This window comes from Fusarium graminearum, chromosome 3 (assembly GCF_000240135.3).
Source record: "Fusarium graminearum PH-1 chromosome 3, whole genome shotgun sequence".
Lineage (NCBI taxonomy): Eukaryota > Fungi > Ascomycota > Sordariomycetes > Hypocreales > Nectriaceae > Fusarium > Fusarium graminearum.
The window spans coordinates 4,949,392-4,974,223 of NC_026476.1; the positions used below are offsets into that span (position 1 = coordinate 4,949,392).

Sequence of the window (24,832 nt, forward strand, 5' to 3'; positions counted from 1 at the left end):
AAGAGTCGCTGGCGTGTTCTATTCCTAATATCTGAGAGCTTGGTTTGTGTTGTAAAGGTGCGGGGACTTGAGGTGAGGGCATTTCAGAGCGGGCGACTGGTTTGGTATTTGCGTTGAGGACTATTATAGGTGGCTGAGGTGCAATAGTCTGAGTTTCCGGCTGTTTTTTCTCTGGGGCATATGCTATGAGGTTGAGTCAGAGTACTGGCATCACGGACTCTGAGAAAAGTATTCAACTCACTTGGTAAATCACCCAAGAGATCTCCCAGGAGAGCAACATTATCAAATACTGTGGCATCAACCACGGTACCCCTCTTCTCTTCACGCTCCTCCAGTTCAGCAATAGGAGCCATGAGAGCGATCTGCCTCAAGAAGTTCAACTCAGCCAGCACAGCAGCATGGTGCCGGCTAACAATAGGTTCCTGGCTCTTGAACTCAGAAGCCTCAACAAGGACCCAGGCCATACGCTTCGAAAAGGTTGTCCTGGATCCTCTGTCGTTCTCCGGGCGACATTTCTCGACAATCTCACAGACTTCTTGGAGTCCCTTCTGTGCAGATTCAATAATCGTGTGCACGCGCTGAAGAACCTTTGGGCGACGCTTGAGGAGATGGATACAGTCATTTCTGAGCTCGATAAGATGCTGAAGATCTAAATCGCATGTTCGGACGAGTTCGAGACTACGTCTGATATCGTTGGGGACTTGGTCGTGGTCTAGCATCCATGCTAGGAACTGGTAACTTGCTTTGAGAGGGTTGGGCATAATAGAATGAGAGACAGATAGATACTCTGCTCGAGAGAGCCAAATGTTTCAAAAGTTCAATGCTCTATTATTTCGAAAACTGTAGGAATATGTGAGTGATGTCTCTTGACTATTGAGTTTCGAGTTGCATGATGCTTACGACAGCCCTTGCCCTCACTCGTGTCCGCTCAAAACAAGATAGCGGAACCAAAATCAGGCTGTGGCTGGGAATGTATTTTTAATCTACACATTATACATCCATCATATTTCAGCCCTCGGGTGTGCTCAGAGCTGAGTCCTGAGGTGACATCAAAAGCCGTTGGCTTGCATATAAGAAATCAGGCTTTGAGAAGGATCCAACTATCACAATAATACCAACCACTAAACATTAAGCACTAAGCAGCCAAGACAATCAGAAATCAATCTTATGCACTGGTCTACTAGTTTCTGTTTCGCCTGCATACATGGATGGTATCATTCACACCCGATGCTGTTGGTGCTTGCTATTGCTAGTATATGCCACAAGGAGGCAATGACGCGACACACACTGCGTCAAAGACTAGGCGAAGCCAAGGGAAGTCTATTAACAGTTGACGATAACATCTCATAATTCAACTGCAGGTATTCTGTTCGGTCGAACATGTTGGGGGCTATTATTAGTTTCAAGAAGCATATGTGTACTGACAACCTAATTACTAACTAGCAAAAATGACAGACAACCTAGCAATCTTATTCCTCAGGTTTCCACAGCCACACTCATAACCGAAGAGCTGACCTTTGAACATGCAAGCTACGGCAAGCGTAAAGCTTATCGCCTCTTAAAGGGACATTGTCTCCGCAGCAGCAACCTCTTTGGGCGATCCATACCTAGTTCCGTTGTTATGGCTGAGCCTCTCCAGTCCCGGGCAAACCACAATCCTACGAGTTCTTTCCTTGGGGGTGGTCTTGGCTTCAAAAACAAACCCCCAGTCGCCTGGTTGCGACAGAAGCACATATCCCAATCTAGTGCACTCTAGGATCACGTCCTGCAGATGGTTTGTCTGGTCCTGTCGGCGGGCAGAGTCTTGTGCAACAAAGAGTTGCAAGAAGGTGTTCAGCTCATTTGCCAGTGATTGCGCCTTGGCTGGAGCCTCATCCGTCGAAAGCGGAAGTGGTGTTCTCTCTGCAGGGTTAGGATGAAGGAGCAGAGCAGATAAGCTTCGCCACTTTGAACGTGCAAGAGAAATCGCTGCGCAACAGTATTAGCGGTTCTGCTCATCAGGCTCCGGAGTTTGAAGGTAAAGTCGTCTTACCTGGGCTATCTGCATGTTCAGGTGTGCTCTCCTCTTGTGCCATTGCCGCTATTACCGGTGGAAGCATGGACAAGTCTCCCCCAGAGTTGAAGTCGAGCCTGCGAAAGATGGTGTGCGAGAGGACATGTCTCATCCCAACTCGAGAGGTCCTGGGGGCGAGGCACACAGCGGCAACCGCCTCTGCTTGTAGTCCTGATAGCTCCGCTGAGTAGCCAATATGGACAATGCATTGAGCCACTTCAGCTGAACTTGCCAGAACTTGAGGTCCATGGTAGTATGTCTCGACATGCTGGTAGATGAGCTCCGACAAAGAGCGTAATTCTGCTTGGATTTCTTTGTCAGGGGTTGCTTCGAGCAGGAATTGTTCCAGTTCAGCATCGTGTGTTGACGCTACCACGTTGACCTGCGGTTCGTTTTTTGGTTCAACGTGTCGTGACTCCAATGTAATGAATCCTGGGGAGGAGTTTGTGCTCTTCAGTCGGCGTCGAAAGAGGATGAAAGCTGCGACAAGGCCTATAGCAACACCTGCAATGATGCAAGCTATAGCAACCCCGGCAACAGCACCATCTGAAAGTCCTTTTGAGGGTAGACCCCGAGTTCCTGTTTCAGAAACTTCGGATGTACCCGTTAGCTCATTACTTGGTGTGCTGCCAGTCGATGCATCTTCGGTACTGGTTGTTGCAATTTCTGTCACGGCCAGTGAAGAATCACTTGGAAGTGTAATATATGTATTCGTTGACAAGGAGCTTTGTTCATCACCACCGGCATTTGATGATGTTATAGTTGGTACTGTTGCACCTGCGTTTAGCACGTTGGTAAGCTCTATTGGTGTCCCGCCTATGACCTCCGAGGTAGCGATTGTTGTTGTGAATTGTTGGGTTTTTCCATTTACCAATGTGTACTCCCTAGACCAACCCGGCTCGGCATGAATGGGCATGGTTGCGGTTACGGAGGCGGAACGAGGTAGGAATGGTACTAGAAAGGTCATTGTATGAGCAAAACGGACATATAGAGGTAATGGGATTGGACTCTGAGACAGCAAAGACACAAAGTTTGTAGAATTCATCAACTTTGGTAACAAATTAGTTGTAGCATATGTGGGAAGCCAAGAAATATGTCCGGAAAGGTGCTCTTTATCTTGAAAAATCCTCCAGTTCAGCCCTTGGACTTATTGTGTATCTTGCCATCAGTTGGCCAAACCGGCGTTTCCCTAGACTGCAGCTCAGCTGCATATGCCCTGTCAAGCCACTCAGCACGATAGAACAGCAATATGCATGTTTTATTATCAGGCCGAGGTCGCAGTCTGGAGTTCACAGCCCGATCTGCTGTGGCCCGCACACCCTTGAGGGTGCAGCCAACAGGCCACTATCTTTAGGACCAAGCTCGGCTACAACGAGATGAGCAGCAAGCCTGAGACATGAATCCTTTCAAGGTTTTTCGCTCTCCCAAGATTTGAAAGTGAGTTCTCAACCCTCAAACTCTTCCTTTTGTCCCCCCAAGACAATTGAGCGTGGCATTGAGGCAACATGGAAGACCACCCAGATCTAGTTGTCTCCGTCGACCTAGGCACAACTTTCACAGGTAAGAGAATTTTGAAGATAATCAAGAAACTCAGCTGAAACTCCTAGGTGTGGCCTGGATGAGACATGGAATTCCTATACAAATCGTCAACGACTGGCCTGGCAGCGACGATAGAGGTGATCGAAAAGTCCCCACGACCACCGTATACAACGCCGACGGAAGCATATCAACATGGGGCTTCATGTGTGCCGATGATGACCATGACCCAAGCAAAACCCGCCGCGAGTTCTTCAAGATCTTCCTGGACCCAGACACTCTTGAAGCAGCACAACAGCAAGGTCTGACCAATGTTCCTCGAAGCACTGTTGAGGCTCGGCGGTTCGTAACCGACTACTTGAAGCTGGTATATGCGCACGTCAAAGACAGTATAGAGATCCGTATGGGCATAAAGCATGTTGGTGGCTGGGGAACATTGGCCGTACTGTTCCTATTCAGCGCACCAACAACTTGGACCAGCATGGCCGTTGTCAACGCATTCAAAGGCGCAATCCACGATGCTGGTTTCGGGACTGAAGGATCCAGGCATTTGGCACTAGTCGACCTCACAGAATCTGAGGCTGCAGCTGTCGCGACTCTCAAGACGGGAGCTGTCGATCTCAAGGCTAACAGCATCTTTCTAACGGTCGACGCAGGTGGAGGTACCACTGATCTGGCTCTGATGCGAGTCGAGTCGACTAATTTCAATTTCCCACAGCTCTCGCAAGTTACTGCTGTCAGTGGTCTTGGCGTTGGCTCGACACTTATAGACCGCGCATTCGCCAGGCTTGTCTCGCAAAGAATGGCTGCGAATCCCGACTTCAGATTGCCCACCGATTTTGCGGCGCGCATGGCCCGGAGTCCAGGATTCAAGAGTGTCAAACACAAGTTTGGAGAAAAGGTATATGTGCAGCCGGTATACAAGATTGTGATGGAGGGAGTTGGATTTGATGTGAACCACAAAGGGCTTGGGGTTGAAGAAGGGCGTATGCTGTTTACAAAGTCAGTCGTCTATCCCTTCCGATCACTGTCGTCTTCAATGGCTCACTGACCATGACTGTTTGCAACAGGGAAGATATCCAAGCGCTGTTCGATGTTCATATTGAAGCAATCATGCAGAGAATCAAGCAGCGGCTTGAGTGGCTGAGGGATGAGGGTCATTTTGAACAAGTGGTAAGTTCGTCTTCAGTTTGCGACACTCTCAATGTTAAGATCCGCATCAGGGATACGTAATTCTATCGGGTGGGCTCGGTAGTTCGGCCTATGTACGCGAGGCACTCCAAGAACACTTGACAAAGCTACAGCACCCCAACGCTCGAAACATCATCGTCATACCTTCACAAGATCCACAGCTCGTTGTTGCTCGCGGGGTTCTTGAGAATAAGCGCCAGAGGATGGAGTCGAGCAACAAGTCTGTTCTGAGCTCATGGATCGCTCGAGCAAGTTACGGCGTTATCGTACAAGAGGTCTATATGCCTGCGCAGCACTTTGATGAAGATATCCGGCAAGACCCGTGGAATCCAGATGTGAAGTGGGCAACCAATCAGATTCAGTGGTTGATAAAAAAGGTATGATGTCCTGTTTGATGGCCTGTTTGTCTAAAGGTAGTGTGTGTTGACCAAATTACAGGGAGATACTGTGAATCCTGACACCCCGATAAATAAGCTCTTCGAGATCAGACTGAAAGATGGAGATACAACACGAGCTTGGGATGCAGAAATCGTAGTATCGAACAATGAACCACAATGGCTCCCTCGGAGTCTTAAACAGGCCGGTGCGATGAAGCTCTGTTCTGTAAAGAGTAACCTCGCTGGCATTGAGCAACACCAACTTGTTCTCAAAGAGAAACGGGGAACTTGTTTTCGGCGTGGTCACAAGTTCTACATTTGTAGATTTGACATCCGAGTTATTGTGGCACCAGTCGACCTGAGGTTTGAGTTGTGGTTTAACAAGACAAAGTTCTCAGGGAATCACCAGCCAGTCTCAGTCCAATGGGATGCGGCTGAGAAGTAGAAGCAAACAGAAGGCACTGAGAAACCCCAGGCTGCATTCAAATCGCATGTATATATCGATATATCCTAACGTGATCCACACTATGGAATCGCATATTATCTTGAACCTCTCCAAAACGCCGTTGTCATGCTGTCGCTCTGACTTTGACTTGCCTTGTAATTTTATACCGCTAGCCTTCCACTTCCACTTTTTCCGGGGACCTCTCGCCCTTTGAGCATATATGTGTGTTGCGTTTGATAATGAATTAAATGAGGTTGGCGCTCATATAGACCTCTTGAATGGATGCGCCTCAGTATTCAGAACCCATTCGTCGAGACTGATGACGTTGGGCGCTGAAAAGAGCAAATAATAGTACTTGAGAGTCTCGGAGATCCAGAAGCTCTCCATTTCGTCCTTAAGTCCGTTCTGCGTCGTATCTGTAACATCTTCGATAGCACTATTCGCAAATTCGGTACGGGTCGCGGCGATTGTAGCCTCGAACATTTTCCAACCCTTGTCCATCCAGGTAGTATCGCCAGTGATACGATACATATACCAGACAGACTCAACAGCTTCAGGTCTATGAAGGCCTATGTCAGTGTGTGAAATCAAGCAGGGTGTATGATCAACTTACCGAAGTAGGTAATTCCGATTCTGGATATCAGTATAGCCTGGGGGTAGTCGTTCTTTCTCAATCCTAGACTTGACGTATTCCTCGTGTGTTTGAGGCCTCTCTGGAGGCACGTCGTCTGGAGAAACAACTTGTGCACCATGCGTCCGAGCATCAAAGCTGTCTGGAATGGCAGGTTTGGTTTCGGAAGACTTCTCCGCTGTGTCTTGAATAGGATTGACTTTCTCAGTCTCATCCTTGCTTGTGTCTGCCTTTTCCTCTTCGGCCTTGTTTAACCCAATCTTCTGTTTAAGAGAATCAGGGAGAGTCGAGCCGAATTCCGAGCTATCCTCTTCCATGCTCTTGTCCAGTTCTGGCATCGGTATACCAGCCCGTTTAACAACCCTGGGAACTTGAGCCGGCGGATCGTTCCCAGCGCCAGCTTGGGCTACCGGGGGTTGAGAGTTGGGAGCTACTGCAGCAGGGGGCGAAGCGGGGGCAGCAGCACTGCCTTCAGCGAGCTTTCTCAGTGCCTCGCCTTCCGACCACTTACTAAACTCACGGTCGCGCCATTCACTGTTGGGGTCGAGATCCTCGTACCAGCTCTCCTCACTGAAAGGGCATTTTTCCAGGGCAGGACAGGCTACTAGATGAGCATACTCAGGCATAACACCAGTCGCGGTTGACTGATACGCCCATACACAACCATCAGTAAGCTTCTTGGCCTTGTCGATGTCCCCGTCACGGCCAAAGATCTTGCCACCCAGTCCATACATGCCTCCAACAAAACATGTGAGATGGGTCATTTCATAGTCCTTTGTCCACTCCGAGTCTCCCCTGCTTGAAGTGGTTAATTTGCCAGTGAAGAACACATCCCAGCCCTCATCCTTAATCATGGGTCTGTAAAGTAGCCATTCATTGATGGCATCGATAGTGTTCTCGTACAGGGCGCGGTACTTGGGCTCTAGACCGTTCAAAAGTAGATATTGCTAGGGGCTGTTTAGCAATCGCTATCGTGTGGAATCAATGAGGACAACATACCTTGGGGAAATACTCATATGCTGAATCCTGGGCCCCTCCCATGTGATATTCGCCGACGTTTGGACTGCTGGCAACAAGGCCTTGAGGTTTGCAATCCCAGTCAGCTGTAGCCCCGCTCGCAGTCAAAGGCGGTGCCTGCTGACTTGGGGGAGAAGGCGGCGACTGATCGTCCTCGGGTGCATCACGACGACGAAGCTTGTCTTGCCAACGACCGTCATCTTGAGGGAGCTGTGGAGGGGAACCTGCATGTTCACCTTGCTTTGCAGGGTCGAAACCTTGAGGCTCCTTGGTCAAATCGGCAGCGTCGACTTGCTTCCGAGCTTCTTGGCTAAGGCTTCCTGCCTGTGTGTCGACGGTTCTGTTGCACCCAGAGGCATTAATGCGTTCCGGGAATAGGCCTGGAATTTCTGTCCCAGCAGCTTGCATGTCGACCAGAGCATCGATAATACGATCAATGGCATCATAGTATTTGGCGGTGCCCGTCAACTGAGCAAGGCGAGTGAACTCCAAAGACAAAGTAGCGAGTTCGGCAATTCCAACAGTACCAGCACGGTGAGGCTGGGACGCATAGGGCTCACGCCATCGATAATACAGTAATGGCATGCGGTTAGGCGTGTCAAAAATGCCCATGAGGATCTCAGCGAGCTCAACAGCTTTGTCAAGCAGAATCTTGTACTGTCCATTGGGTCCACCGCTCACATCGTAAGCCCCGATCAGACCACCCAAGTAGCGTATCGTAGTCTCAAAGACAGGAATATCATTACGATCGGTGTAAGTGAAATCGATTTTTTCAACAGCCTTGGCAGCTTCATCAAATTCATCTTTCATGCCAGCAATCCACAGGGTATCGAGCGAGTCAACAAGTGTCGCACCCCACCCACAAAAGCTGTCGCGATACTTCATGGAAGCAGGAGAGAGCTCGTCATGCATGAAAGCAGACTTGCGATAACCTGACCAAGCACGTACAATTTCGGACTTGACACGTTTCAACCGTTCTTGGCGAGTGACACTTGTCTGGACATCTTCAGCCTGGAAGTCAAATTGAATCCTGAAGACATTGGGAGCTGTGCCAGTCGGGATCGGTCTGATGGACTCAGGAGGGATGGGGAAATGCTCCTTGGGCTTGGTCCAGTGGATCTTGGAACCATCAAGATCAACTAGGGGAATATCAGGGTTATCAGCGTGTTTAGGGGGATCCTTGAACTGAATAGAAGGAATCTGCGGCGGACCCTGCTCCGCAGGTGGCTTTGTGTCATCTGTCTTTTCTCCAGGCACTCCTCCCTTGGTATCATCCCCAGCTTGAATAGGTTTCTCAACGGCTGGCTTGACTTCCACCGGTGTATCGATCTTCGCGGGTGTGCCCTCGGAAACCTTGTTCGGCAACTTCGTTTCGTCCTCCGATAAGACCGGTTTAGGTTTATTGGCGGAGTTAGAATCCTTTTCTGAATCGGGGAGCTGGACTGGCGGCGGTATGACGGGCGGTTCGAAAGCTTCTTTAGAGCCCTGTACAGGCTCAGATGCAGACTGGTCCGGGTTCTTTACGGTATCAAAGTGGGGTGACCGTGTCCATGAATCTTGCGTGAAGCGATACAGCAGAAAAACCATGACCACAGCGACTATGGCGTAAAATCGGCCACGTCTGCGGAGTGGAAGCATTGCGACAAATCGTTGCTCGCCGAGGCGAGACTTTTAAGGTTTGGTCGAAGTTAACCTGACAAATTGGATCGCGAAAAATTTCGTCTCGTCCCAGAAGGCGCGCTGGTTCGCTCGATTATACACTTTCGATAGTGGTCGTCGAAGACTCGGGTGTCGTTTATGATGTTGCTGATTGCTGCATTCCGTCTGGTACCTGACCAAATGGAGGCTCGTTCGTTATCTTTGGCTTCTCTCTTTGCGCCTCATAAGTCCGATAATAGAAACGGTTAAGATGTGACCCAAAAAAAAGCAAAAAAGAGAAGATGATGAAGAATGCAGAAAAAGATAGCGAGCAATGAAGACCAGGAACAGCAGTTTCAAGTTCTACATTGATGGAAGGAGGTTATCGATTGCAGTGACCCTTGGCTTGGCAAGTCCAGGAGTTAACGATTTAGTGCCCAACGTTGGTTGGCTGATAAGGTGATTCTCAGGGGCTGCACGGTGTCTAGCGCATGGCTTGCTGCTAACTTTAGGTGTAACTTGGAATTGGAGCTCATCAAGCATCCGCAGGGACCATTTTGCCTTCCCTGCCAAGTTTAATTGAGTTGCAAATAGCGTTACCCTGTACACCAAACATATTTGAAAGTGAGAGGCAAGCTGGTTGTTGGAGGAATATATAGGCATCCATCTCCTGTAACAATATTAACCATATGCAAGAGTTACCTACTTGATTTAGCCTGGTCATTGATGGGATAGGACTGGTTGGTTACAATTATCTACGATTGGTGACTTTACAGCGTTGTCTTTGTGCCTTTCCCTTTTTCATCAGCATTGCATGTATCGTTTAGTAACATGCAGGGAGCCATATATATAAACATTGAACGAGTTAGGACCAATTCACCGCTTCCTGCATGACCTCTAACTGAAAGAGGCCTTACCGGAGCTTCTATTAGCACCGGTACTGTGCCGTTTGAGCTCCGTGAAATATGGGTCAACCGGAGGAACAACCTCCGGTCTCGAAACCGGCATCTTTCTTTTTGTCTTGCTCAGATACCAAGACTCGGATCGCAAACAAATGGTTTACGTTCGCTTTCAGATCGAAGCTTTATGTTATATCAATGATCTCATAGCTGCATCGAGAGATGTGCTTCTACTAAACCCTAGTTGATCCACTACACCAAGAACTTGGGTCCACGATGCTCGGTCAGGGCTTCAACAACAAAAGCTTCTCCCCTGTGGCTTAGTTGGCTAAAGCGTCCGACTGTTATCAATAAGACAATCGGGAGATCGGAAGTTCGAGCCTTCCCGGGGGAGTTAGGATCTCATCCTTTCCTTTTGCCAATTCTTATCCCAGCTCTCAACTTTTTGGCCTGGTATTGTCTCTCCGGGGAATTCAGTGTCAGCATTATAGGAATGAAGCATTGGAGTTCCTAGCTTAATAGTTAGTATCTGTAGCGCGAAGACGAATGAAACCAAGCGTTTGCGGAATGTCGTATCAGATAATGAGTTACTGCTCACTAGTACTTTCCATCGGGTCTCAACATGCGCAGGCTCCGATATTGAAATACTCAGTAACAGCACATATATTTCAGAGCAGAGTCTTACATTGCTTGAGCTTACTTATAGTGAAATGGGTTGTCTCGCGGTATAGATCTGGCCTGAAACATAAAGTTTCGCCATATCGTTGTGTAGAGAGTTCTTGGAAAATTGTTGAACTCTCTAATAATTAGCTTCTGCGCAAATGAACAATGCACCAACATTTCAAGACGAAAGTCAACATGGTCATCTTGACTTCCAACAAATAACGACACACCCTCCTCGCTGCTTCTGACACGCAGAATAATACCATCATGACAAATTTTGGAGCGATGATTAGTAAAAGCCTTTCATCCCCTGTGGCTTAGTTGGCTAAAGCGTCCGACTGTTATTAAATAGACAATCGGGAGATCGGAAGTTCGAGCCTTCCCGGGGGAGATAATTTACTATTTTGCTGTTCATTCGTCTAGAATTTGTGAGGGATCGCTTTTTGCTCATATTCAGCTCGATAGACAGCAGCATCAAATACCCGGACCGCTATTTGTCCTTCGAGGTTTGCCACTGGCGTTTACGTCTTTCCAAATGCGCAAAACTACTAAAGTATCAATGTTTTTTTTTGTTTTTTTTTAGTTCTTACACGATGCGATAAACTCACAATGGGCGGTGAAAATGGCGTTTCTGAACCTTTAGGAAACCTCCTTTTGTGCTTGATGAACATTGGCTTTAGAAGCCGTTGGTAAACTTACGTGTAGCCTTATAAAGCTGAGAATGTGGGGTTGACTAGGATTGAGTTTCAGTAAACTTACACGCCGAGTTAGGTACTTTGTGCTCGATCGTCTAAGTTGAAGTACCTCACTGTTGTAATAGAAGGTATTCACCTGAATTGATGAGGCTAGCATATAAGATATAATAAAGCCTAGCAGGTCAATCTTCTATTTATTATATTCCTGATATCCATTGACCAGCAACCTTGTGTTTTGTCACTTACGACTTAGTGCAACTCTGTCTAACAGCCTGCTCTAATTTACACCTATGCTGTCTCATCATTGCAGAAATGGTGCTGGAAAGACTGATAAAAGATTAAGTTAGCTGTGCCAACATACCTTGTCTAAACACAATACCGCTATTGGCACCTTGACTGTCCGCGTTATCCTCAAGCCCTAACCAGCGTGAGAAACAGTCCTTGTGGATTGAACTCACACTGGTCTAAACTGACCTGCCTAGGATCAGAAGTTCGAGCCTTCCCGGGGGAGTTTCGTTTTCTTGAACGATTCCTTTTCATCTTCTGTGGATATCTTTTTACTGTTGGACTGGATGGGTAGATTGCGATCAAGAGCATCGCACTACTAGTGCAGCATGGCCCGACAGACTTTACGAAATGTCTAGTTAGCATATAAATATGTTATATAGTATATATATATACCAATACTACCTATATATAATGGCTGTGACAAGTCAAAGTTACAAGTTACAACTAACAAGAAGTTGGTTGTTGAATCAAAAGTTGTATCATGATTGGTCCAAACTAGACCCTTGATACCTCCTGGAAAAGATGGTCCGTGCATGACTGGGGCAAGACATGATGAGAAAGATTGGAAGGAAGGCTGCCACATTTTTTTGGATGGAAGCTTCGATTCATCACAGCTCCTCCTCCCACTTCGAACCCCCACCAACCGACCCGCGGAACATTTGAGCCTGTACATAATTTTCGACACGACAACAACATCCAATAATCATACCCGGGTCGCTTCATCATCTTCAAAATGTCATTCGGTGGCCAAGCGCCGACGATTATCGTTCTCAAGGAAGGTCCGTTTTACCCCACCGCCGCCCGCTTCACCCCTCGAAATCTAAGGGGGCCGGCCACCTCCAAAAACGACAATACAAGCAATACGCAGATAGAAACATGCATGTGGTTGCGATAGGTCGCTGACAATAGAGCTTGCTACAGGAACCGATACTTCTCAAGGAAAGGGACAAATCATCTCCAACATCAATGCCTGTCTCGCCGTTCAGGCTACCATCAAGTCCACTCTGGGTCCCTACGGCGGTGACCTTTTGATGGTTGATGAGAATGGCCGCCAGACTATTACCAACGACGGTGCTACTGTTATGAAGGTTCGAAGCGCCTGATAGAATAGGCTTTCCATTATTCCATTGCTAATTAAAGAAAAGCTCCTTGATATTGTCCACCCTGCCGCTAGAATTCTCGTCGATATCGCCCGATCGCAAGACGCCGAAGTCGGTGATGGAACAACATCAGTCGTTGTGCTCGCTGGTGAAATTCTAAAGGAGGTTAAGGAGCACGTCGAGCAAGGCGTTAGCTCTCAGATCATCATTAAGGGTCTGCGAAGGGCGTCTCAGATGGCAGTCAACAAGATCAAGGAAATTGCTGTCAGCACGAACGAGGCTAACCAGCGTGATACTCTCATCAAGCTGGCTGGTACTGCTATGACCAGCAAGCTCATTAAGCGAAACACTACTTTCTTCACCAAGAGTATGCCAAGAACACCCCGAGCCTGTATTTGATCATTCTAGCTAACAAATCACAGTGGTTGTCGATGCCGTTTTGTCACTCGATCAAGACGACCTGAACGAGAAGCTTATCGGCATGAAGAAGATCCCTGGTGGCTCCCTAACCGACTCCCTCTTTGTCAACGGTGTTGCTTTTAAGAAGACCTTCTCTTACGCTGGTTTTGAGCAACAACCAAAGTCTTTCGACGACCCCAAGATCGTGTGCCTAAACGTCGAGCTCGAGCTCAAGGCCGAGAAGGATAACGCCGAGGTCCGTGTTGAGCAGGTCTCCGAGTACCAGGCCATTGTCGATGCGGAGTGGCAAATTATCTACAAGAAGCTTGATGCTATTCACAAGACTGGTGCCAAGGTCGTTCTCAGCAAACTACCCATTGGTGACTTGGCTACCCAGTTCTTCGCCGACCGAGATATCTTCTGTGCTGGACGCGTTGCTGCTGAGGACATGGAGCGTGTTGTGCAAGCTACCGGTGCCGTTGTTCAGTCAACATGCTCCGATATCCTGCACGAGCACCTGGGTACTTGCGGCAAGTTCGAGGAGCGCCAGATTGGTGGCGAGCGATTCAACTTCTTCGAGAACTGCCCTGAGGCCAAGACCTGCACCCTCGTCCTACGTGGAGGTGCCGAGCAGTTCATTGCCGAGGTTGAGCGATCTCTGCACGATGCCATCATGATTGTTAAGCGAGCCATCCGAAACCAGCTTATTGTTGGTGGTGGTGGTGCTGTTGAGATGGAGATTTCAGCATACCTCCACCAGTTCGCTGACAAGAACATCCCCCACAAACAACAAGCTATCATCAAGTCATTCGCCAAGGCCCTGGAGATCATTCCCCGCCAGCTTTGCGACAACGCCGGCTTCGATGCTACCGATATCCTGAACAAGCTCCGTGTCGAGCACCGTAAGGGCCAGACATGGGCTGGTGTCGACTTCCAGAATGAAGGTGTTACTGACATGATGGAGCGCTTCGTCTGGGAGCCTGCTCTTGTCAAGGTTAACGCTCTCCAGGCCGCTACCGAGGCCAGCTGTCTTATTCTCGGCGTCGATGAGACAATCCGCAATGAGGAGAGTGCTAAGCCCCAGGCCCCTGGCCAGCTGCCCCCTGGTGCTGCCCAGCGCGCTCTGCGGGGCCGTGGACGTGGCATGCCCCGAAGGTAAAGGCATAAAATGTAATGAGAGATGGAGAATATGATCAAGAGTAAAAAGGGAAAATTTGCTTGTCCTGGAAACATAGACTTTTGAGAAGAAAACAGGAATGGCGGTGTCGTGGCTAGGGAGCCGGAGGATCTGTATGATACCTAGACTTATCTGACCTCTAAAACTTGATGATGACCTCTTATCTCCTACATTCAGAATACCTGTTGGCCTCATGGTGACATGAACATGAACTGGATCTTGGTGCATTAAAGGTTCCATGATGGAGAGCCCCAACTTGAACGTTTAACAGCGAGATAACAATTAACGCCAAGCTCATGTTTATAAGTAAGAGGAAATACATGTCTAAGACTCGCACGCTTTATACTTCAGTCCAACAAAACGACGACAAGACTGGCACCAGAGATTACGTCCCTGATACTCCGAACCCAAGATTGTACAAGCTCCTTTCCTTGTGCACCAACCCCTGATTGTCCGTCTCGCCAACACCCATGCCACTCATGCTAACAGTCCCATCCATGACATTGTCATCGTCTTGGTGATCGATCAACATTTCCAAATCCTGGTCAACAACATCCTGTCCCACATCCTCAGTTGCATTGAGTAATGCTTGGAAGTCGGCGGGTGAGTGGTATTGATCGAAGGGACCGAGGTCGTGTGGCGAAGATTGGTTGATGATTTGCGGGTCGATGGGTTGATACACAGAGTGGTCGTGTGGGTGATGGCCGGCTGGAGGATCTTGGAGCATAGGATTCTGCGAGTGAAGTGGATGGTGTATGGTGCTGCTTTGAAGGGCATGAGAATGTGCAATTAGAGAAATGTCAGCTGGGTTAGCGTAGGGATTAGGTGGGTGATCGTGGCCTGGACGTTGCTGTGATAGTGTTGGTATTATGCTGTGGTCTTGTAATGGCAGCATTTGTGTCGCAGGCGGGCTCGTCTCTTGTACTTGGTGTTCATTCGAGTCTCCCCTTGCTACCCCTGATCGCCTCCCGCCTTGGTTACTCGACGATGCTGCTTTCCGCGCACCGCCAGGATTAGGTGTCTTTCCAAGCTCCTTGCACTCAACACAGCTACGAATAACATCGCTGACAGTCTCCTTGATACGGCTCCAATGGTACTTCTCTGCAATAGTAGCGGTTGTCTTGTTGATGCCGCCATGCTGCTGAACATGCACTTGGCGAGCGATGTCAAATTGGCGAGTTGGATCAGATATCACCTCTTTGTCCTTGAGCATGAGCTTGTCGCCGTCGAGAAGCTTATAGTGCGTCGCTGCGCTCCGGAGCCTGCTTTTCTCGGCGCGGTCAGCGCCGTTCGGGTATTCGCCGTACTTGAGGTAGAACTTGATTTTGTCGAAACGCTCTTCACTCACGAGTTCTCCGCTTTCAGACGGTGACAGGTCCCGGCCATAGATGATGGCATCAATTAGTTGACCTGAGTAGCTGCGAAGGTTTCCACATCCCTTGACTCGGCCGATTCGCTTGAAGCCCAAGGCATCCCAGATGCGGCACGATGCCACGTTTGTCTCGTACACCAGGTTGAAGACACTGTAGGTGTATCCCAGACGGGGGGCCCAATCTAGATAGGCCTCGCCCATCAGACGACCAACACCGCGGTTACGGGCGGCGTCAGTGACCAGAAAACCAGCGTTGCATACATGGCTGCTACGGCCGGGGTAGTTGGGCTTGATATAGAAACTTCCCAAGCATTCACGGGACCAATCTTTGCCTTCAACTACATCCTCAGCACGTTCAACATTGCCAAGCAGCATGATAGCGCCAAAATTCTGAAACCAATAGGAACCAAACTTGTCGGCGGCGAAAGGCTCCATCATGGGATACGTATCGCCGCCTTCGATCTCCTTATTGATCTGGTCACATAGGTACGCAATTAGTGACTCCGGAACCTGGTGTTTGGAGGCAAACGGGACGATAGTGGCCACCGTCTGGCGATCACGAAGTGTGACCTGACGAGGGATGATATCGGCCGGAAAGCCGGGGCTGCTCGGATCCGGGTACGGAGGTTGACCCGAGACTCGGTAGATAGTGGGGCTTGCCGGATCATCAAGCATGGCCGGCATTTTCTTGGAGCGTACCCTTTATGCAAGGTTGAGGACAAGATTGAAAGAGAGAAGGGGAAAATAGGAAGGATTTAATTGGAGGATCAAGGGTTTATTCCTATCAGCGAATCGTTAGCATTTAGATTCTCTGGTCACTCACGAATTATGCTCGCAGTCTGGGTGACGTCGTCTTACACCAAACCAACACCAGCAAGACTGAAAGTGCAGAATGAGGGAGTAGATAACAGGATGCTGCATACCAATTCAAGAGTGAAAAGCGAGGCAATTTATTAAGAACAGCTCGGCTCAAAAGCTAAACCATTACTGGAGGTTCCGTGGTTGTGGGGTGCGCCTTTCAGATACCGATCTCGCACCGAACTCTCTTCCTGAATCTTTCGGATTCCAGGCGTTTACTGTAGTGGACTAACTGTTGGAGCAACGTGCTGTAATAGTTCTCCAGGAGTACTAATGCGCTGACCAGGTGCCCGGTAACCTGGATCCTTGGCTGGGGGATGTTGGCAGGTTGGGTACTGAAACCTGTGGCCTGGATTTCGTTGCCTAGGGACCTCCACTGCACCCGCAGGCACCTGTATTTGCTGTAGGTCCAGCGGTAGCCCCGGTAAATATGGTAGTATCAAGTCCTGTCGGGTGCTCCGCTATGTAGGCCGGCGTGGTGCAGTGCAGTATAGTGCTGTGCCTATTTTGTTGTGGAATTCGTCGTGACTGTGCTGAAATGTTCTTGGTGATGAGGGGAAATGCGCAGGACAGGACAGGACAGGACTGGGGCTTGTAGGTAAGTCCTCACTAAGGCGCGCCCCAAAATTACATGGAGGCGGGCAGGCGGGGCAACGCAAGAAGCACCGGGAGCTGAAGGAACCTAGGCCATGGCCAAACATCATTAAAATGGGGCAACCATTTGTCCGCAGACAACGCCGCAATCGGCCCATGTACAACAGCAACTTATATACAACAGAACTTCAAAACAGTAAATGCATATCCGTACAGTACATTTTGTATTTCGTATCAACTTACATCGCTTCCTTAATCTATTTCTCCCGTGGGCTATTATACAGCTTCAATATTGTACACAGCCTTTTTTATTGCTTGCCGCTTTTGATATCGGCCTCAATAGCCTCCGCTACATCCTTTAGTCCCGACAACTGCTCCTCGATGCTTGTCAATCTCGAGTCGCTTGTTGACTCAGCAGGCTGAGTCTCGATCTGGCTTTCGACTTGAGATTCAACCTGAGCCTCAACAACTACTTGGGAGATGACAGGCTCTTCGGGCGAAGAAGGGATTGACTCTGCAGGCTTGGTAGTAGTCTGTGTCTCAGCCTCGATGGCGTCAGCTACAACCTTGAGGCTCGATAGCTGCTCTTCAATGCTTGCCAACCTTGAATCAGGTGATGACTGGGCAGGCTGGGCCGCAACCTGAGCTTCAACGACCACCTCGGAGACAATAGGCTGTTCAGCGGAAGCGAGGACTGACTCTGTAGGCTTGGTAGCAGACTGCGCCTCAGCCTCGATAGCCTCAGCTACAACCTTGAGGCTTGATAGCTGCTCTTCAATGCTCAACAACCTTGAATCGGGTGATGACTCGGCAGACTGAGCTTCGACAACTACCTCGGAAACAATAGGCTGTTCAGATGAAGCGGGAGCTGACTCTGTAGGCGTAGGGTTGGGGGCATAGTGGGTCTCAGCCTCAATAGCCTCGGCGGCAGCCTTAAGACCTGATAGCTCCTCCTCAATGTTGGCCAGCCTGGAGTCCGAGGCTGAATCAGCAGCGCTAGGCTTAACGTCTACCGAGGCTGTCTGTGCCATCATTTTAATCAAGTCGGTTTCAGTGACCTCGGATTCCTCTCCGTAGAACTGTTCCCGTAGAATCTTCTGCTCTTCCTCGCTGAAACCCTCCAGGTTGTGCTGCATCTGACCCATAACGTTCTTGCGTTCAGCAATAGCCACCTTCTTCTCACGGCTCATGTGCTGGACAATATCAGGGGGGTTTTGCCAAGTTGACTTGTCTTTTTTAGCATCTGCCATACGTCGTTGGTAGCCTCGTTGACCAGCTCGACCCAAAACACCGCCAACGACGGCCATAGCTCGTAGACTACACATGTTAGAATGTCAGAATGTACGGGGTTTCAGGGATTCTTACCTGTCGTCATTGGCAGGAATGGTGTAAGTCACCCATGATGGGTCAGCGTTAGTGTCAATAACACCAATGGTGGGGATGCTCTTGAGACCGCACTCGTACAAAAGAGTATAGTTCTCAAGAGGGTTTAAGCAAACAACCAGATCAGGCATCAAGGGTCGAGCTGAGCCTCTGTAGTTCTCAAACCCAGGAAGTTCCACGTCTTTGTGGTCCACGACCTTTGTACCAGCCATCTTCAAGATGACATCTCGGTTGGTAATGCCACCTGGAGTCCACTTAGTGAACAAGTGACAAGCACCAGCCATCTCGGCAGCCTGAGTAACAATCTCCATTTGGCCCTTACGGTTTCCAACAAAGAGAATCAGACCAGCATTGTAAGCAACCTCCTCAACCACACGAGCCGCTCGTCGGAGATGTGCCGCAGTGGTCTCGAGAGAGATCATGTGCACACCCTGACGCACACCATAAATGTACCGAGAGTTGGCAGGGTTCCAGAGTGAAGTCTTGTGCCCAATATGCGTTTGCGAAGCCAGCAGCAACTCCAGAGTGATATCCTCAGGTCCTGGTGGGTTGTTGACAAGTTCGGTGGGGATATATCGTTTGACAAGTTTTGAACCGAGGCTTCGTGTGTTAGCCTGAATACGCTTCCATTCTCTGTACTGCTGAGCAGGCGTCGCCGGGGTCGCAGAGTTCGAGTTCTTGTTGGGTGTCGTCCATGTTGAGACCTTGTGCTCGTGTGCGGAGTTGGTCCTGAGGGATAGAATACCGTCCTGTACAATTCGCTGCTTCTTTCGTGCTGCTGAAACAATCTTTGGAGGAGCGGCAGTGGCCTGAGAGGTCGTCCACTCCTTCATCTCAGGTGCAGCCTCGGTCTTAGGAGTGACCTGGGTGGACATTCGCCTGAGGATGGATCTGGAGATGGGAGACGCCATTGTGTGGCGGCCTGTCTCTGTCAGCTGAATATTCGCAATGGCAGCACCTCAATTGACTCACAATGCCGCACGGGGGCGTTCCTCAGGATCATGGCGACGACTTGCGGATTGCTCGACTATCGTGACGGTTGTTCGACGGTAGCCAAAAATTGGCTATGGCGGCGGATGGTTCCGGGTGCACAGATTTTCCGGCCCGACTAACATCAACCTTGCGATTCAGCTTGAACCATGATTTCACAATAATACAGGCAGCCAAGTCGATGGGAATTTATTTAAACAAAGAAAATTCAATTAATCCTGCAAAGGGTAAGGGTAGTTTCTACTATAAGCACTTCTTTCTCTTTCTGTGTATCTACAACTAAACAGCGCCCTGTCTTCATCATGTCGTTATGAGGAAAGTCAATGGTATCTTTACCGGCTGGTGAGCCTTGCAATAGTAAAAACGCCTACAATAGCAACCGCCAGTGTGACAATTGCGCCGGGAAGTATCAGTTCATTGGGCACACCAGCGATAATCTGCTCCTCATGTGCATGTGCATGTGTATGCGCCGCACGGCTCTTACGTCTCCGTGCGGGATGTTCGTCCTCCGAATCGTCATCGTCCTCCTCTTCTTCTTCCTCGGGCCACCACTTACGGCGCTCGCGGAGGCCAGCGCCGGTGGAGACTGAGGGTGTAGCAGGATGTCTAGGGTCGGCTGCAGACACAGGAGGCTTCTCAGGATCGTGCACAAAGAGATCCACCTTGTCGTGGTGAGCCTGGCGAGCAAGGATAACGGCCTCGAGCAAATCATGATCGGCGGTGATCGAAATAGAATCTCCCTCATCGTCCAAGAAGCTCAGGGCAAAACCAGATCCGACAATCTTTCCATCTTCCACATCAGGCACTCCACCGATGTTGTCAGCTTCGGCTCCAAGTTTAGAAGCAATGGCCTCAACAAAAGCTTCGATGCCATCTGTAGCGACAATCTTCATGCGATGCACTCGACCGGAGGGTGCCTTGAACTTAAAGGGGAAGGGGAGTTCTTCAGGGAGTTGATGCTCAAGGACATCGGGGAGGATAGAGCGGGGAGGGGATTCCATGCCAACGTGCGAGGCCGAATCTCCTGGAGCGACAGTGTCGTTGAGACGATCACGGACCATATCTGGGGATGTGAGACGAGAACCCAGGTTGGTGTGCTGAGCTTGGCTGCCCTCTCCTGACATCATGGACTCAGTCTCGGCGTCGAGGGAAAGCCAGAACTTGTTCCACGCAGGACCCTCGTCGTTGTTGTTTGACATGGCATTGATCTGGTCGAGCGTAGCGTAGGTGAGCTTGAGAACATCAACCATACCAACGATCTCGCCGCCATCATTCATAACAGGCAAATTTAGGTAGTGGCCATCTTGGAAATTGTTAGCGGCGTCTATAAAAAAAAATCCGGGTATCTTACCATGCATCTTGCGGAGAGCAGCCTGGAGTGTCATGTCCATAGGTGCAAAGTCGGGGTGAGGGGTCATGACACGCACGACACTGCAGTTGGCGGGGTCCAAGCCAGGGGCAATGACTCGAAGAACGACATCCTTGCTGGTGAAAATACCCGTAATAGCACCTTGATCCTGAACCAGGACAGCAGTTGTACGATTCTCCTTCATGAGCTGAGCAGCCTCTCTAACCGAGGTTCGCACGCTGACGGTGGTGGGGGGAACACCGTTAAGCACGGTTTCCAAAGTAGGTCCGGACATCTTGCTACGCAGAGCTTCAACGTACTGAATGATCTGCTGAGGCTGGGTAGAACCCAACTCAGACTGAACACCCTCGAGAGCATCGTAAAGCTTTCGGGAAGAAGAGTAGGCACGCTCAAGCTTTTCCATAGCATCGTAAAAACACTTGGTGATATCCAACACGCCAGAAATGTCCTGGTTCTCGTCCATAACTGGCAAATGGCGGAAGCCCTTTCGAACCATAAGATCCAAGGCATCGGTGGCGCTGGTGTCGGTTCGAGCGCAAAGGGGATTCTTGGTCATAATTTCGGCGATAGTGACAGCGGAGGCCTTGGCTCCAGCTCCTACAACACGGAACGCAAGATCCTTGGCGGTGAAAATACCAGCAATTCGGTCGTCATCGTCGGTAACCAAAACGCAATCCTCTCGCTTTGCTGCCATCAACTGGGCGGCCTCGGAAACAGTAGTGTTGGGCTTGATCTGGAGAGCCTGGCTGGGCTTCAGGGCAAGAACAGTTCCGGGAGGAGCTTTGCGAGAATGGCGAGCTCGGCTTGTGAGGTGCTTCTTCTTGGAGAGATCATTTTCGAGCTTCTTTCGAATAGCCTGGACCAAAGGTTAGCAACCTTGCTACACAATTCGAAGCTTCCCGAGGTATATATCGCATCCAAGATAGCGGGGAGAGGTATATCATGACGAACCTCATCACGTTTGCTCTGCTTCTGGCGACTTGCGCTGAAGGAAGATCCAGTCTCGGCAGGCGGTGTGGGCTCGAGGACAGGACGAGGAATATTAGAACTACCACCGCCGCCGCCGCCGCTGGGACTGTTGGCAAACGGAACTGCACCACGGCCCTTGTTGGGCGTGCTTCTGTGAGTGTTGTGAGAATGTCCTGACATGGCGGCAGATGGAACGAGGACGAGACAATAGGAGTCGGTCCGGTTTATCGTCGCAGCCCAAAGGACTATTGCTATTTTGTTTCGCTGTAGGCAAAAGAGGGTCGGCGGCAGGAAGATGCAATAAAAGGTGAGTTTCTGCCCTGGTTGGAGAGAACCTAGGAAAATCGAGGATCAGCCAATCGCAGTGGGCGAGATATTCTGCGGCTGGAGGAAATCGGGTGACAGTGTTTAAGGTGAGTGACTCTTTGAGTTCCAAGAATGGTTGGTACGTTCTCTTGGCCCCTGGACTTCCAAGGTTGTTGTGGTAACTCTTTTAGTGGGTGTGGACCAATCATATGTCGCTAAAAGCCGTTTCACCGCTTGATCAGACAGCTTTTCCAGAGCACTCTCTCCTTAAAGACCAACACGAAGTCTCGAATTTGATATAACATTCTTTTCAGGGTTCTGGACTACTTTATGATATGCATCTCCGTCCCATTCATGACCCGCATATTATCGTATGTATCTTGCTTATAGTTCAGCGGGAGGATCCATCGTGACCCGAACTGTCTGCACATCATGGGCCCGTGCTATTATTATGCATACATCCCTCCTCGATTCCTATACCGCCTTCATCCCTACCGGCTATGCCTCCCGGTTGGTCACTGTGACATGTACCAATGGTCTTCCACATCTGGGTTGACTGCACACCTAAGCTGGCCGGTACCTTTCCTTACTTTGCTTCACTTTGAGCCACGTAGGCGGCAGCCGATAGTTGAGGCTGGAGAAGTTACTAACTTCTTGGGGAACTGCTTGTACACGACATCAAGGAAAGCGTACATATTTTCTGAGCCTCCGATGTATTCGAGTGTCTCCATAATGGTCTCCTTCCATTCATTGTCGAGATCTCCCTTGACAACCCGTTCGAGCAATTCGGTGACAACAACAGCCATTTCCATGCCGCCTACGCAAGTGCTTGCGAAGTTGTCTGATGTTGCCACACGACTTCCACTCATACCTCGAAGAGTTGTCGGCCTGTTGTCCTTGTGGTTCTCGTAGTGCTCAAGGGCCCCATGGCTCATGTTGTCCGAGCTGAGTAGAAGAGGAGGCCCAGCAAGCAAGGTAGAGTGCAGACTGATGGGCGAGCCGGTCATGAGATCATGCAGATTCGGGTCGTACATGGTAAGCTGATGCTCAGCAGTACGTGCGAGGGCCATAGTCTCTTCAAAAGTATGGATTGGTGTGAGATCATCTTCCACCACGGGATGCTCGAAAGGTGCAAGCTGAACTGGTTGCTCAAACGTAGTCTTGATGGGACCGGGATATATCAGGATATATCCGCTGGAGAAGTACACTCCTTCCCATGGCGCACTTCTGCCTTCGTCAGGGTCATAGCCGGCCTTTCGAGCAATTGATCGATTCATTTCCAGGTTCGTGCATTCCAGGAGCTTAAGCCTCTGCGCACGAGTCAGATCGAAGGCCTTCTCGTTTCCATAAAGCTCTAGGGCGCGCTGATATCCCCTGCAGGGGATACTGCCTCCGCCAGTTGCATTGGCTGGGCGGTCGAGGCGAAGGAGAAATGTGCTAACGTAGAGGGAATCACGCTCCCGCTCGGGTGCATCGCATCCCTTGAATTTGAGTATGCCTCCGCTCATCGTGTTCACGGGTAGCGGAATGAATCCACAGATGAAGATGAGAGAGTGTGTTATGCGAACAGGGTTCGTTGATCGTGAGTTTCTTGTTAGCTGCCGATAGAAGTAGGAGTATCAAACGAAGAGGAGGGGGGCGGAGGAGGCAGAAGGCAGGAGGCAGGAACGGCAGCGGGCGAGAAATAATAGCTGGCAGAACCAGTTTGGCAGCTGCCAGGCAGTGACTTCCTTTGCCTGCTCGGTATCAGTGGTCTTGAGATGAAAAGAACAAATAATCCGAATATCCAATCAAATATGGCATAAACTGGCTCACTTTGTTGTATATTTCTTATTGCTGACAATCAGATCTTCTTGTACGCTGAGTATGTAACCTGGATTTAGCAAACATAATACACCTAGTCCGTGGCACAAAAGGAGTGTATTGTTATGTATACCCCAAGCCAGGCATGTCTCTGTTTGCCTAAAGATCTTGCAAACAAACAAATGAGTGATGTTGATGTAGTAGGAGGCAGGTTTTCTACAATTCTATCCAGGGAGGAACAAATATTGCCATCTCGGGGGAGTTTGCAGTCCTTTCCTTACGTTGTGAATATCTAGACTATCTACTAAGTTATGAGGTAGATGAAAATGTAAGACCTGGTTTCGGGGCACAGAGGGTAAATGAGATGATTCAAGAGCTCATGAACATTTTCATCAATTAGAATATTTGGGTTTCTATTCTGATAGATTCAAGTTTGACATGGATGCCTCTCGGTAGTGGAGTCAAGCAATATGTTGAGCCATAGGACCATCACGCTGTCGATCGACTCATTGTGAAGATTCTAACTGACACATGTCCAATCGAGCTCAAGGACTGGATTAGAGATGTCAAGCGCCAAGTGTTATTTTGTTTGCTGACGAACGCCTCTACCAACCTTAAAGAGCTGAAAGTTAGAATGTACAGTCATGGACTGGGGGAACCTGGGCAACATATTGGAGATTGGATGATGGGATTGGTGACTATGACACAGCATATCTTTGTCGATTGTTTGGCTGGAATGCAAAAGCCCGTTGTAAGCCTCTGGGCGTTTGTCACTGTCCAATGAGCCACATTCACCTGGTATGGAAATGCGTACGCATGGCTTCGGCCTGGTCAGGTTAGTTGAGACAGCTTAGCTTTAGAGCTCTGTTGATTCTGAAACAAGACGTCATTACATCGGCTGCAAGGATTGTTTTTTCCTGGCTTCCCTTGTTGCTATAATTGAGACATGTGCTACTATAATCCCAGGTTGTTATGGTAGCAACAGGGAATAAGAAGAGGCGTGGCCCTATTCCCGACGGGTATGTGCGCTGAATTGTTTACCTTTTTGCCATCACGGTGTATATTGTTGGGATTGAATC

At 49.4% G+C, this 24,832-nt stretch overlaps 10 protein-coding genes and 2 non-coding genes across 12 annotated transcripts; 4 read left to right on the forward strand and 8 right to left on the reverse strand.

Moving 5' to 3' along the window:
- Positions 1-83: 83 nt before the first annotated feature.
- Positions 84-761, reverse strand: FGSG_12902 (uncharacterized protein; the record flags this gene model as incomplete). The annotated part of the gene is made up of 1 exon (XM_011326653.1): positions 84-761. The coding sequence occupies one exon, from the start codon at positions 759-761 to the stop codon at positions 84-86; it is 678 nt and encodes a 225-aa protein (XP_011324955.1).
- Positions 762-1,558: 797 nt separating this feature from the next.
- On the reverse strand, positions 1,559-2,969 carry FGSG_06303 (uncharacterized protein; the record flags this gene model as incomplete). The annotated part of the gene is made up of 2 exons (XM_011326654.1): positions 1,559-1,968; positions 2,033-2,969. 2 exons carry the CDS (start codon positions 2,967-2,969, stop codon positions 1,559-1,561), a joined length of 1,347 nt encoding a protein of 448 aa, XP_011324956.1.
- A 589-nt stretch (positions 2,970-3,558) lies between these two features.
- FGSG_06304 (uncharacterized protein) lies at positions 3,559-5,602 on the forward strand (the record flags this gene model as incomplete). The annotated part of the gene is made up of 5 exons (XM_011326655.1): positions 3,559-3,613; positions 3,730-4,591; positions 4,660-4,762; positions 4,813-5,157; positions 5,219-5,602. The coding sequence occupies 5 exons, from the start codon at positions 3,559-3,561 to the stop codon at positions 5,600-5,602; spliced, it is 1,749 nt and encodes a 582-aa protein (XP_011324957.1).
- A 261-nt stretch (positions 5,603-5,863) lies between these two features.
- FGSG_06305 (uncharacterized protein) lies at positions 5,864-8,958 on the reverse strand (the record flags this gene model as incomplete). The annotated part of the gene is made up of 3 exons (XM_011326656.1): positions 7,233-8,958; positions 6,216-7,180; positions 5,864-6,161 (listed from the first exon to the last, which is right to left on the reverse strand). Exons 1-3 carry the CDS (start codon positions 8,886-8,888, stop codon positions 5,864-5,866), a joined length of 2,919 nt encoding a protein of 972 aa, XP_011324958.1. The 5' UTR covers positions 8,889-8,958.
- Positions 8,959-10,096: 1,138 nt separating this feature from the next.
- On the forward strand, positions 10,097-10,181 carry FGSG_20653. The gene has a single exon. It is a non-coding gene; the product is annotated as a tRNA-Asn (tRNA).
- Positions 10,182-10,756: 575 nt separating this feature from the next.
- On the forward strand, positions 10,757-10,841 carry FGSG_20654. The gene has a single exon. It is a non-coding gene; the product is annotated as a tRNA-Asn (tRNA).
- A 28-nt stretch (positions 10,842-10,869) lies between these two features.
- Positions 10,870-11,685, reverse strand: FGSG_12903 (uncharacterized protein; the record flags this gene model as incomplete). Its single annotated transcript, XM_011326657.1, has 6 exons — positions 10,870-10,964; positions 11,150-11,183; positions 11,210-11,258; positions 11,392-11,422; positions 11,507-11,563; positions 11,604-11,685. 6 exons carry the CDS (start codon positions 11,683-11,685, stop codon positions 10,870-10,872), a joined length of 348 nt encoding a protein of 115 aa, XP_011324959.1.
- Positions 11,686-12,055: 370 nt separating this feature from the next.
- Positions 12,056-14,268, forward strand: FGSG_06306 (T-complex protein 1 subunit eta). Its single transcript, XM_011326658.1, has 4 exons — positions 12,056-12,212; positions 12,355-12,521; positions 12,579-12,900; positions 12,956-14,268. The coding sequence occupies exons 1-4, from the start codon at positions 12,167-12,169 to the stop codon at positions 14,089-14,091; spliced, it is 1,671 nt and encodes a 556-aa protein (XP_011324960.1). The 5' UTR covers positions 12,056-12,166; the 3' UTR covers positions 14,092-14,268.
- A 226-nt stretch (positions 14,269-14,494) lies between these two features.
- FGSG_06307 (uncharacterized protein) lies at positions 14,495-16,165 on the reverse strand (the record flags this gene model as incomplete). The annotated part of the gene is made up of 1 exon (XM_011326659.1): positions 14,495-16,165. One exon carries the CDS (start codon positions 16,163-16,165, stop codon positions 14,495-14,497), a length of 1,671 nt encoding a protein of 556 aa, XP_011324961.1.
- A 1,076-nt stretch (positions 16,166-17,241) lies between these two features.
- Positions 17,242-19,227, reverse strand: FGSG_06308 (uncharacterized protein; the record flags this gene model as incomplete). Its single annotated transcript, XM_011326660.1, has 2 exons — positions 17,242-18,250; positions 18,299-19,227. The coding sequence occupies 2 exons, from the start codon at positions 19,225-19,227 to the stop codon at positions 17,242-17,244; spliced, it is 1,938 nt and encodes a 645-aa protein (XP_011324962.1).
- Positions 19,228-19,499: 272 nt separating this feature from the next.
- Positions 19,500-22,062, reverse strand: FGSG_06309 (uncharacterized protein). Its single transcript, XM_011326661.1, has 3 exons — positions 21,627-22,062; positions 20,658-21,531; positions 19,500-20,609 (listed from the first exon to the last, which is right to left on the reverse strand). Exons 1-3 carry the CDS (start codon positions 21,822-21,824, stop codon positions 19,639-19,641), a joined length of 2,043 nt encoding a protein of 680 aa, XP_011324963.1. The 5' UTR covers positions 21,825-22,062; the 3' UTR covers positions 19,500-19,638.
- Positions 22,063-22,546: 484 nt separating this feature from the next.
- Positions 22,547-23,458, reverse strand: FGSG_06310 (uncharacterized protein; the record flags this gene model as incomplete). Its single annotated transcript, XM_011326662.1, has 1 exon — positions 22,547-23,458. The coding sequence occupies one exon, from the start codon at positions 23,456-23,458 to the stop codon at positions 22,547-22,549; it is 912 nt and encodes a 303-aa protein (XP_011324964.1).
- Between the last annotated feature and the right edge of the window lie 1,374 nt (positions 23,459-24,832).